This window comes from Rhinatrema bivittatum, chromosome 7, assembly GCF_901001135.1.
Source record: "Rhinatrema bivittatum chromosome 7, aRhiBiv1.1, whole genome shotgun sequence".
Classification (NCBI taxonomy): Eukaryota; Metazoa; Chordata; class Amphibia; order Gymnophiona; family Rhinatrematidae; genus Rhinatrema; species Rhinatrema bivittatum.
The window spans coordinates 104,691,523-104,704,095 of record NC_042621.1 but is presented as its reverse complement, the minus strand read 5'-3'; the positions used below and the strand labels follow the sequence as shown (position 1 = coordinate 104,704,095).

Genomic DNA, 12,573 nt, shown 5'->3' with positions numbered 1-12,573 from the left:
TAATATCCTCTTGAATTAGGCCCAAAGATTCATTTTTAGGGATTAACCAGAGGTATGAAACATGCAGTGTATGATGCCTTTTTCACTGTCCGAGCGAATGATGCCAAGTCACTTGGTCCCAACTGCGGTGGGAAGCTGTGAAGGACATGGCCCAGGGACTGAGCTAATATGCGCTCCCCATGCTCTGGAATTTGTTGCCAGAGATTGTGGTTAGTGCAGTTAGTGTAGCTGGGTTCAAAACAGGTTTGGATAAGTTCTTGGAGGAGAAGTCCATTAACGGCTATTAATCAAGTTGACTTAGGGAATAGCCACTGTTATTAATTGCATCAGTAGCATGGGATCTTCTTAGTGTTTCGTAATTGCCAGGTTCCTGTGGCCTGGTTTGGCCTCTGTTGGAAACAGGGTGCTGGGTTTGATGGACCCTTGGTCTGACCCAGCATGGCAATTTCTTATGTTCTTATATTCCAGGAGAGAGCAAGGCATCGCAGAGCCTAGAAGTGCACATTAGCTCAGTCCCCAGCCTGTGCTCCTACACAATCTGTTCTCACTGCTCAGACCAGGATCAGCCCATTTCATGAGAAGGTCCACAGGGTTTAGAGTTAAGAAAGAAGGTCCATGGTAGGGCGGAAAAAGAGGAGAGAGAGAAGGTCTACGAGGGGAGGGAAAAAAAATGGAGGTCCATGTGAAAGGTAGAGAGAAGGTCTATGTGGAGTGTGAGGTGAAAGATGAGTTTGTTCCTTCAAGTAAAATATTTTGACTTAAATGGCCCTTGTGATCAGATAACATTCATATCTCTGAACTAAACTATTCTTATGTCTGCCATTCAATAGAATGTTGAAAAGCAAATATACAAAAAGTGGTCCATATCTACCCATCCATTGGTCTAGAGACAAAATAACTCTAAAGAAGGGATGGGCAGGGGCGGCTCAGAGAAATCTGCTGCCTGAGGCTGTTACGCAGGAGGTGGACCCTTTTGCCGAGGTGGGGTTGACTCTACACATAGGAGGGATCCCATGGATCCCCACCGTCGGCAGGCGGAGTGGGCTGACTGACGGAGGCCAGCTGGTGCTTCGCCAATACCAGCCCTCGTTCCCCGCAGGTTGAGCCTTAGGGTACCGGGGCCGGCTGGCGTTAGGTGGGCCTCCCTGTGTAGTCGTCGAAGAGAAGATGGAGAGGTCAGCCCAGAGGCAGAAACAGTGAAACTGAAGAGTCTGTACTGGACAAGAAGGAGTCCCGGAGACCCCGGCACCAATAAGGAACCAAAGTCTGACCAGGGGCACCTGATCAAGAACAGGCCGAAGCCTGAAAGGCCATGTCCAGGACGAAGACAGTGGAGGCGTCGTAGAACAAGCTGAAGTCGGGGGAGGCGGCTATCAAAGAGTAGTGGCAAGGCAAGGCTGAGGTCAAGTCCAAGAGGGAAGCAATAATGTGGGCAAGCGAAGCAGAGGTCTGGACTAGGAGATGATCAGTAGTGTGGTCAGGCAAACAGAGGTCTGGACTAGGAGATGATCAATAGCGTGGTCAGGCGAAGCAGAGGTCTGGACTAGGAGATGATCAGTAACCTGGTCAGGCGAAGCAGAGGTCTGGACTAGGAGATGATCAGTAGCGTTGTCAGTGAAGCAGAGGTCTAGACTAGGAGATCAGTCCATAAGGAAAGCTGGGTAGTATGAAGACAGGAAAGAAGACGACAACCAGGAACAGGAACTCATAGGGATCAGGAACCAGGAACAAGAAGGATTCACCAGGAGGCAAAGAAGTACACGACCAGCGTGGAGATCTGTTGCAAAGGCAACTAACAGGAGCTGAGCCCGGCCTAATATACCAGAGCCTCAGCAATGTCATCATCTGGTGCCTTGGCCAAGTTCCCGCCATGGGCCCTTTAAAGGAAGCAGAGATGTGCGCACGCGCGCATAGGGAGGGACACGGCGCTGGATGGCGGTGTCTCTCCACGGACCATACTGAGAAGCCCACCACGGAGCACAGGAGTCCGTCGTATAACCAGGACTGCCGGGGTCAGCCCGGGGATGGAGCCGGCGGCCTACAGCCATGAGGGAAGTGGAGCCACACGTTGGATTAGGCAGCAGAGGGTAAAAGGGCCTGCCGCGGCCGGCACATGCAACAGAGGCGAGGGTTGAGATGGCGTGCCTCCACCCCAAAGGCAAAGCACAGGTCAAATCATCAAGAGGGTCCTTGGGGGCAGCGTCCCCTTTGAGTCTGGCCCTTCCAGTGATTGGAAATGTTACAGAAGGGGGAAAGGAAGAGTCGGAATTCCCAAAGGAATGGCAGACAGTGCATCACTGATGATATTTCTTGGAAGCTGGCAACCCTACTACACTCCTAGGAACACCGCAGCCTGCCTCCCATATTTCTGCAGCATTTGCCCCCTGGAGAAGTGGGAAATGGGTGAATAGTGGGGGAGGGGGGGGGGTCAGTGTGTGGCACACTCTCTCCAGATCAGTGCAAGGATATTGGGTGCACTAGGTGAACTTTACACACTAGCCCTCACCATACACAATTAAAAACTGTCCATTTATAACAACAGATTGTACATGAAAAAAGATATTCATAGACTCCCAAGGTAAAAATATCACAGCAACATGTATATTATTTTTACATGCACTGCATTGGTGTCAACCAGAAACCTCTGCAAAAAAGTAATCTGTTATATTAGACCTATTGTAAAAGCCATGAGTAAACTGAATAACAATGATAATATAGTAAACCTATTTTGATGTATTTTATGTTAACATTGTAATCTGCTTAGTACAATATGTTTGCTATAAGCAGCCTAGAAATATTTTAAAGAAACATCCCATACCAAAACAGCACTAAATGCCAGCACTCAAGCACTCTGTATCGCTGTGTAGTTGCAATGGAGAAAGTACAGAGTATGGTGACCAAAGGGCATGGAACGGCTGCCCTATGAGGAAAGGCTAAGGAAGTTAGGGCTGTTCAGCTTGGAGAAGAGACGGCTGAGGGGGGATATGATGGAGGTCTACAAAATCATGAAAGGACTTGAACAGGTAAAAATAAATCAGTTATTTACTCTCAGACAATAGGACTAGGGGGCACTCCATGAAGTCAGCAAGTAGCTCATTTAAAACTGTTGCGTCCATCGGTGCTAGACTGCTTCGCCCCGTTTGCCTCAACTTGTTCACGGCTCCTCCTCCATCCCTAGGGAAAATGGCTGCTGCCGCGTCAACAAGCCGACCTCTCTGGCGTCCCGCCATACTCCTCCCACGGGCCTACTAGGGTATGCGCGCGCACGCCACCCATGTCTTTATTCAGCACTGGCGCGAACCTCGGGGGCATTCCCCTCTACTGACATCACGCCATCCGGGTATATAGCCTGTACTATGTTGCTAGCTCATTGAGATAGCAAGGACTTGGTCTCGGCTGGTCTACACTACTCTGCCACTTCTGTGCTGCCGCTGGAAGCTCTCTCTCTGCCCTTCAGGGTAATTGCTAACCTGAGTACCCACTCCTCGGGGGCCCTCTGCTTTATTTCAGGTGCCTTACAGGGATCAGGTACTCACTCCTCGAGGGCCTGCTCTCCCTGCCTCAGTGCCTGTACCATCTTCTTCAACCTGGTGGAATCACATACCTACAGCAACCATCTAGTGAGTAATCTAACTCTCAGTCTATCTCATCCACAGTATTGCCTTACTGGGAAACCTACACCGGAATTCCCCTATACCAACGGGGTAAGAAGGGTCCCCTCTGCTGAGGGTCCTGAGACTGCTATATAATAAAGAACTAATTCTGTGTTTCTGCGTCCTGCGTTTTGCCCAGTACTGTGGCGCCTCACGGGGCTCCTCCCCGTGGGCGTGGTCATCTGCCACAGTACCCGAGAATCCACCCAAACACCGCTTAACCATTACAAAAACAAATTGGAGAAAATTATTTTTCACTCAGTGCATAACTAAGCTCTGGAATTCATTACCAGAGGATGTGGTTTCAGCAGTTAATGTAACTGGGTTTAAAAAAATGTGGATAAGTTTCTAGAGGAGAAAGCCATAAACTGTTATTAATCATTAAGGAATAGAAGCTTGAGATCTCTTTAATGTTTGCATACTTGCCAGGTACTTGTGACTTGGACTGGCCACTGTTAAGAACATAAGAACATGCCATATTGGATCAGACCAAGGATCCATCAAGCCCAGCATTCTGTTTCCAACAGTGGCCAAACCAGACTATAAGTACCTGGCAAGTACCCAAAAACTAAGTCAATCCCATGCTACTCATTCTAGAAATAGCAGTGGTTATTTTCTAAGTCAACTTGATTAATAGCAGGTAATGGACTTCTCCTCCAAGAACTTATCCAAACCTTTTTTAAACACAGCTACACTAACTGAACTAACCACATCCCCTGGCAACAAATTCCAGAGTTTAATTGTGCGTTGAGTGAAAAAGAACTTTCTCCGATTAGTTTTAAATGTACTACGTGCTAATTTCATAGATTGCCCCTAGTCCTTCTATTATCTGAAAAAATAAATAACCGATTCACATTTATCCATTCTAGACCTCTCATCAATTTTAAACACCTCTATCATATCCCCCCTCAGCCGTCTTTTCTCCAAGCTGAACAGTCATAACCTCTTTAGTCTTTCCTCATAGGGGAGCTGTTCCATCCCCTTTATCATTTTGGTCACCCTTCTCTGTACCTTCTCCATCGCAACTATATCTTTTTTGAGATGCGGCAACCAGAATTGTACACAGTATTTAAGATGCGGTCTCACCATGGAGTGATACAGAGGGATTATGACATTTTCCGTTTTATTCACCATTCCCTTCCTAATAATTCCTAATATTCCCGCAAAGAAACTTAAGATCTGCTAATAAGGCTCTACTAACTGTCCCCTCTGTCAAAACAGCATACCTCACGCAAGTTAGGGAGAGAGCACTTTCACTGGCAGGCCCCGTGCTATGGAACACCATGCCACTCGAACTAAGGCTGCAGAGTAATTTCAAAATATTCAAAACCAATCTGAAAACCTGGCTTTTTAAACAAGCTTTTTATAAAGATAAAGAGAAGGAAAAAAACAGTTGACTGATAAGGACGCACCAAACTAAAAGTAGTTACTTGTAAGCTACAAATGCACATTAATGTTAAATTCAAACCGCCTAATATGATCCCAACAGACAAGCCTAATTTACACACATAGTTTTTTTTAAATGAATTGTTACCGCACTATGATGGCACATGATTAATTTGTAAGCTATACCACTCACATTTTCATTAGCGTGCCTTGCTGTAAACCATTGTGATGGTTATCTAACTTAACGATGGTATAGAAAAGTTTTTAAATAAATAAATAAAATAAAATTCTGTTTGCTTTTTTGACTGCTGCAGCACACTGAGCTGATGATTTTAAAGTATTATCCACTATGATGCCTAGATCTCTTTCCTGGGTGGTAGCTCCTAATATGGAACCTAACATTGTGTAACTATAACATGGGTTATTTTTCCCTATATGCATCACCTTGCACTTATCCACATTAAATTTCATCTGCCATTTGGATGCCCAATTTTCCAATCTCACAAGGTCCTCCTGCAATTTATCACAATCCGCTTGTGATTTAACTACTCTGAATAATTTTGTATCATCTGCAAATTTGATTACCTCACTTGTATTCCTTTCCAGATCATTTATAAATATATTGAAAAGTACAGGTCCCAGTACAGATCCCTGAGACACTCCACTGCCCACCCCCTTCCACTGAGAAAAGTGTCCATTTAATCCTACTCTCTGTTTCCTGTCTTTTAGCCAGTTTGCAATTCATGAAAGGACATCGCCTCCTATCCCATGATTTTTTACTTTTCCTAGAAGCCTCTCATGAGGAACTTTGTCAAACGCCTTCTGAAAATCCAAATACACTACATGGTTCGCCTTTATCTACGTGTTTATTAACCCCTTCAAAAAAGTGAAGCAGATTTTTGAGGGAAGACTTGCCTTGGGTAAAGCCATGCTGACTTTGTTCCATTAAACCATGTCTTTCTATATGTTCTGTGATTTTGATCTTTAGAACACTTTCCACTATTTTTCCTGGCACTGAAGTCAGGCTCACTGGTCTGTAGTTTCCTGGATCGCCCCTAGAGCCCTTTTTAAATATTGGGGTTACATTAGACACCCTCCAATATGCTGGGCTTGATGGACCCTTGGTCTGACCCAATATGACATGTCTTATGCTCTCAATTATTTAAAAATCTTTAGCCAGGCTGGAGGGGGATCAGAGGGGCTATCAGCACCACAATTTAATTTTGTTTTGAAAGAATGAGGGTTTAGCTGCCTAGTGCTGATTTTCAGCACTAAGGGCCTCATTTTCCAAGGTGTTACTGTGTGTGATAATTCTGCAAACTATGCTAACAGCAGTTAATGTGATTTACAAATACAAATTTTTAATTATAACTACACCTCTTTCATTACGTTGTGTGCTACAGGCCTGTTTCAGAGGGAGGGGGAGAGACTTGCTATAGTGCCTCCTCCCTAGACAGGTATTTGTATCCCTATGGGAGGCCCACCTAGTAACTCGAGGTGAGGTGTGAGGTTTAAGTATTAATGTAGGGGGTTAGGGGCCACTTTCACATTCAACGTGAGACGTACGAACAGAACAGTGGTCTCTTGTGAAGATTTGATGACCCTCAGAGTGAGGAAACTCACTCCAAGATGAGATTTGTGCAATGTTCTCTCAGCCTAGCTTGATGGACTCTCTACCTGGGTAACAACAAGCTAGGTGGAGAGAACACTGCACAAATCTCATCTTGGAGTGAGTTTCCTCACTCCGTAGGTCATCAAATTTTCACAAGAGACCACTGTTATGTTCGTACGTCTCACGTTGAATGTGAAAGTGGCCCCTATCCCCCTACACTAATACTTAAACCTCACCTCGAGTTACTAGGTGGGCCTCTCATAGGGATACAAATACCTGTCTAAGGAGGAGGCACTATGGCAAGTCTCTCTCTCCCTCTCCCTCCACCCCTGCAATAAGGTACACCCCTTTTTGGTATCACATGCGATATTGGAAAATGAGGCCCTAAGAGGTTACGTTTACACAGTTTTAGCTGCCTTAAATTTTAAATTAGGCTTCTACAGACAGCTTGATTTTTCAGTTCCTAAAATTGTCTGAATATAGGATCCTAAATTAGGGACCAAACTAAGGCTCCTAACATATGTTTAGGAATCAGGCTCTTAATTATCACAAACCATTCAGATGTAAATTCATACTTTAGAAAGCAAGCAAGAAAGAGTGATCTGCACACACACAGGAGTTAATTTTTAAAGGGTTCTAGCCAGCTAAGGATATAACCAAAAATAACTAGCTATAGATCAAAGCTTTTGGAAATTTACCAGATTTACAGGCTGATGCAATAATCTGGGCGCTAAGAAAATGTGCTCTGGTTTTCAGGGCACATTTTTAACACCCAGATTATTATTTTTTAACTCTTGATGCAGTACACTAATGCTATGCTAATGTATCAGGATTTTAAAAATGTGCCTAAACTTTAAAATGTGCATTTAGCATAGGCGAAACTCACATTTTATCTCAGGGAGGGGCCATTCCTGACAGGCTACTGCTGCCACCACTTAGCTGGATAAATACTGATTTATCTGTCTGCAGGCAAAAGCAGCTGCCAGATAGCCACATACGTCATTATTTACGGCTATCTGCCACAATCTAAGTACTGGTGATCCGCGGCAGATAGCTGAATAATTATTGACTTATGTGGTTATCTGGCAGCTGCTTCCCACTGCCAGTGGACTGATAAATCAGTATTTTTTGGCTTAAGTGTCATTGGCAGCTGCCACCTATCTGGAAAAGTCAGTACTTATCCAGTTAAGTTTATGGGGGCTGCCAGCATTTACCCACAGAGTTTCTGACTATTTTTAAACTTTTTTTTTTTTTTTTTAACTTTTTTACTATTTTTCCTAGCACTGGAAACTTAACTCCAGTTTTGACCCAGGAATTACATTTCCAGCGCTAATAAAGGGGCGCTGGCCAGATGCAGTCTCCTGGGTTTCCATGCAAGCGGGCTAAGCAGTACTCCTTATTAGGAATGCGCAATTTTCTGCATGCAAAATTAGTTTTGTGCCCAGAAAATGCGCGTTCAAATGCAGACAGAACACATTTTCCAGTCAGGGGGTGCGTTTATCCCTCTAAGACCCTAAGTTTCACTAAGCAGTTAACTTTAACTGCTAAAATTCTGGGTGGTGTAGGAGGTGAGGTTAGGTCAGTGGAGGGAGAGGGAGAGGGGTGGAAGGTGAAACTTAGATGAGTAGCTCCGACTAGCCTAACTTGGCTGGCCAAATCGACCGTAGGTGCTGCAGTAACAGCCCTAAATCTGGGTGGCCAAGAATCAATATCCTGCCTCCTCCAATAGCCTTCCCACCCAGCTGAGGTTCAAATCAGGAGGCTGTGGGAGCCTTTCCCCACCCCCATGCTCTCATATGATCCTCCCTTCTTCCCCCAATTTGAATATTATTAACCCCCCCTCTCTCCTTTGAACTGCCCTCACCCCCCCCCCCCCCAAAAAAAAAAAAGACCCCCTTACCATCATATCCCCAGCTGAGCTGGCAGAAGGACTCATCATTTGCTTGGACACCACCACCCTGCCGCTGTGGATGGATGGTACAAGTGCTGTGTCAGCCCCCACCCCCTGTGCTGACCTTGTCTCTTTGGGTGGTGGGGAGGGTGGCTCTTTAACCACTGGAAATATTTTGAAAATTGTTCTCCCTAATGCAGGCATCCAGTTTCGATGGCAATAAAAATACAGATGGAACAGGGCGGCATAGCGGACAAGTATAGCTCGTTCACTGTGCCCCAGCTGCTGCTACTGCTGTGCCAGCCAGGCTGGACAAGGAGATGGGCGTCCTTTGTCACAACCAGCATTTGAGCCAAGAGACCTGGCAAAGTGAGAGGGGGAGCCGGCGGCCTGCGAGTTTTCTCAGCAGGCTTGGGAAATCTGGGGTGGTCTGCATTTCAGCAACAGTGGGGGGGGGGGGGTGGGAATGTGATGCGGGACGTGGGGAAACAACCAGGTCAGCCGCAGATGGAGTGTCGTTCATCAATGCACACAAGTCAGGATGGAGAAGCAGCTTTCATTTGGGTTTGGTTGTTTTTTTTACTGACTCTGGCACAAAACCACTAGCCCAACGAATGGGTTACTTTCTGAATGGCACTTTCCTACCAACCTCTGCTCCTCCCAAGTCAGTCTGCACCCAGCCAGGATGCAAGGCAACGCAGAGGATGCCATCTTTCTTGTATTCCAATGACTGGCACTTTGTGAGCATGTTCAGAGCAGCCTGCAAAGGAAAGAGAAACATCCAAAAATCTGTTATTGATCCGTAGCAAATCCATCGTGGGTTTGTGAATCACTAGATTGGCATCAGGTTTTGGCAGGTAAGCATCTGAAGGCTCTGAGATGCAGGGGAAACATTTGATAGACTTTCCCAGAAGACCTCAGGGAAATCCACATTTTCTCTCAAAACTCAGACCCACCTGGTTTGATTTAGCAAGAAAAAATTTAAACAGCCACTGTCTGCATCCTTTAGCTCAGTGATGTTTTGCATACTTAAATGTGTTGCACTTAATGGAGGACTAGGTGCTTGGTGTTTTCACATATCTTGTCTCGTGTATGCCTTGAAAGGTTAACAAATAAGGAGCTTAAAAAAAAATTAAACAACTCAATTTGTGACAACAGTCTGTATACTTCTGCATAGGGGGCTGTGGACTGCATGCAACTGCCTTTGTCCACTGCTGAAACAAGAAGAGAAATGTTTTGGTCATGCATCCTGGTTTAGTCTATTGCCAGCTGACTGTTTTCCAGTGGTCCAAAAAATAGATTATACATAAAGAAAGAAAAGAATACATTACATACAAGAATAAAATATATATAAAAGACTGGGATAGATAAACATTAAATAAAAATAGAATATAAAAGAGCATAATCTATGCAGGAATAGCAGAGGATAGATTATATACAGCAGTAGAACAGATTCATGAATGTGATGAAACAATCTTTGTAGGGATAGCAAAATAGAATACAACAGAATTGGACACAGGGGCAGAACAGGAAAGAACAGGAATAGTCTGTCTCAGGCTGGGATTCTATACCTTGCTGCAACGGTAGGAGATTACTTTAAACATTGCATAGGATAGTGAAGCTTTCTCTATAGACCCCGCTAGAGTTGACATGTTTATCATAGCCGCTCTGGTCCAGTTCATAGGTGCCTGGGGGCTCTCCTGAGCAGCCTTCTTGAGCATGGGCAGGAAAGCCTGCAGAGAAATATAGATCATATCATATAGGGGCAATTTTCAGGACCTTGTACTTAATTAGGGAAGGGGGAAGAACACACGAACTATTCCCTGCAAAACTTTTGTTCCCACTTTTTTATTGCAGATAAACATTTTATGGAAAACACCGCAAACAGGTTTGAAAATGCAATCTATGTGCATTATTTTCCAGTCCTGCCCTTGACCTGCCCCAGAAAGGGCACACTATGGAATGCCATGCATACTTTTAGCCGGATTGAACAATTTTCAGATAGCCAGGTAAATCCCCATTTACTCATATAAATGACTGAAAATTGCTCTTTTAAAAGCAAGCAACCAAATTTGTTCACAATGAGAATACAGATGGAAGGGCGTGGAACCACATAGGAAAAGCAAGCCAGTATAATACAGTATGCATCTTATTTGAAGATGTTCACTGTCCCTAGGGCCCTGGTTGGTTCAGTAGGATTGACTTGTCACTTCTAGGACTGGAGGACGCAGCAGATTGACTCCGTATCTCTAAGCCATTCACCTCTGGGCTAATGGGGGGAATATAGCTCCAACTGGTAGCGACTTTGGATGGACTGATGGATCTGAGTGGTGCAAGTGAAATGAGTTGGTCTGCTCAACCCAACTGCCAATGGACAAATGTTCATTTAAAAAAAAAAAAATCACAGCTAAATTAATTGGAATACTTATTGGCAGTGACAGCAGAGAAGCATACAAAAGGTTTCTCATGGTGAACCTCTGTGGCTGTGTGCGGGGAAAGCTTGCACTGCTGTTGCCTGGTTTTGTAGGAGTAGTATGAGAGGGGAAACTCGCAAGACTGCTGCCCGTCCTGTGGTGGGGCATTAGGTGAGAGGAAGTTTGCACTCCTGCCTGGGCTACACCTGCACACCGTTTAGTCAGATTTAAAACAAAATCATAGGAAGCATTCTTTTCACAGAACCTATAAAGCTATGGAAACTCTTCCAGAGGATGCGGTCCATTCAACTTAACATGGTGAGCCACAAAAGAGAATCGAACAAGTTCCTGAAGGAAAAATCCATAAACGGTTACTAGCCGGGTAGACTTGGGGGAACACCAGGGCTTATCTCTGAGAGACAAGAAATAGATCAACTCTTGGGGATCTATCAGGTACTTGTGACAAGGAGACGGATGCAGAGCATGCTGGACCTTGGGTCTGACCCTGTTCTTATGTCTCATTTATGAATAAAGCATTATAGGAGTCTACCTTTGTCACCAGTGCTGGCCCACCCACATTAGTTGCATACAAATGTAGCAGATCTTTCATATCCACTGATTCCAGCGTGCTCTCGGTCACTATTCCTGCATTATTTATCAGCAGATTCAGCCCACGTCCCTTTAGCTGTTTCTCCACTTCCTTCGCGGCTTCTGCCACACTTGCAGGATCTGTTGTTTCTAGAAAGAGAATAAAATAGGGGATTCGTGAATACCCACTCCCCATGCCAATTTCCTTCGAAAATAATTTAGGGAAATACATTTTGGCCTGGGGGAGTGACTTGCAGGAAAAGGTATGACTTTTTTTCACCTCTGAGCTCACTTTTAAAATCTCCTCCTTCCAGTGATAAAAACTCATTGTGCATACCCTCATAAATATAAGACCCAAACAAACAAGACCAGGGTGCTGGGAGTAGAGGGAACAAGGAAGAGGGCTGGGTGGGGTGAAAACTTCAAAAAACTGGGTGATATGAGATTGGGATTATGGCAATCCACGAATATAGAGTGCTTGTTAGTTTGTTATTTGATTATTTACTTATTTTAATGGTTTATGGCATATTGGTGTTTTTATGAAGTGCCAAATTATTGTGCAAATGATGCTGAAATGTACCCAATAAAAACTTTACATAAAAAAATAATAATATTTGTGGAAACCTGAAAGCCTTGGGCTACTCTTTGAGAGGTCAATATTCAGCAAGCTAGTGAGCAGAAAAATTATCTGGATAACTTTAGCTAGACATTTAGCAGAACCTATCTGAATAAAAGTGTTTCACCAAATATGCTCAGATAAAATTATCCTGATAACATTAGGACAGGTATTTTTCCAATCAGACTTACCTGGCCAACTTGATCCAGCTAGCACTAGGCAGATAAAGTAAAACTGTAGCCTGGGAAAGCTTCCAGCACTGCCTTTTCATATTCAGGTAAACCTTGTGCAAATTAAGTTAACCTGACAAAATCTAGCCGAGGTATTGGGGGAGGGGGGGATAGTCTAAAAGTTAACTGCTGGCCCAACCCTTTGAACACCGGGCTCTGAGCATTTCCCTGTTCAAACACTTT

General features: G+C 44.5%; 1 protein-coding gene across 2 annotated transcripts in view; it reads right to left on the bottom strand.

Moving 5' to 3' along the window:
- LOC115095333 (C-factor-like) overlaps positions 1-12,573 on the bottom strand; it is a 53,283-nt gene that overhangs the window by 894 nt on the left and 39,816 nt on the right. For both annotated transcript variants that reach the window (XM_029608860.1, XM_029608859.1), the window contains 3 exons: positions 11,507-11,694; positions 10,114-10,275; positions 9,192-9,302 (listed from right to left, as the gene is read on the bottom strand). In XM_029608860.1, the coding sequence (XP_029464720.1) occupies positions 9,192-9,302; positions 10,114-10,275; positions 11,507-11,694 (461 nt within the window). The remainder of the gene's footprint in view (positions 1-9,191; positions 9,303-10,113; positions 10,276-11,506; positions 11,695-12,573) is intronic.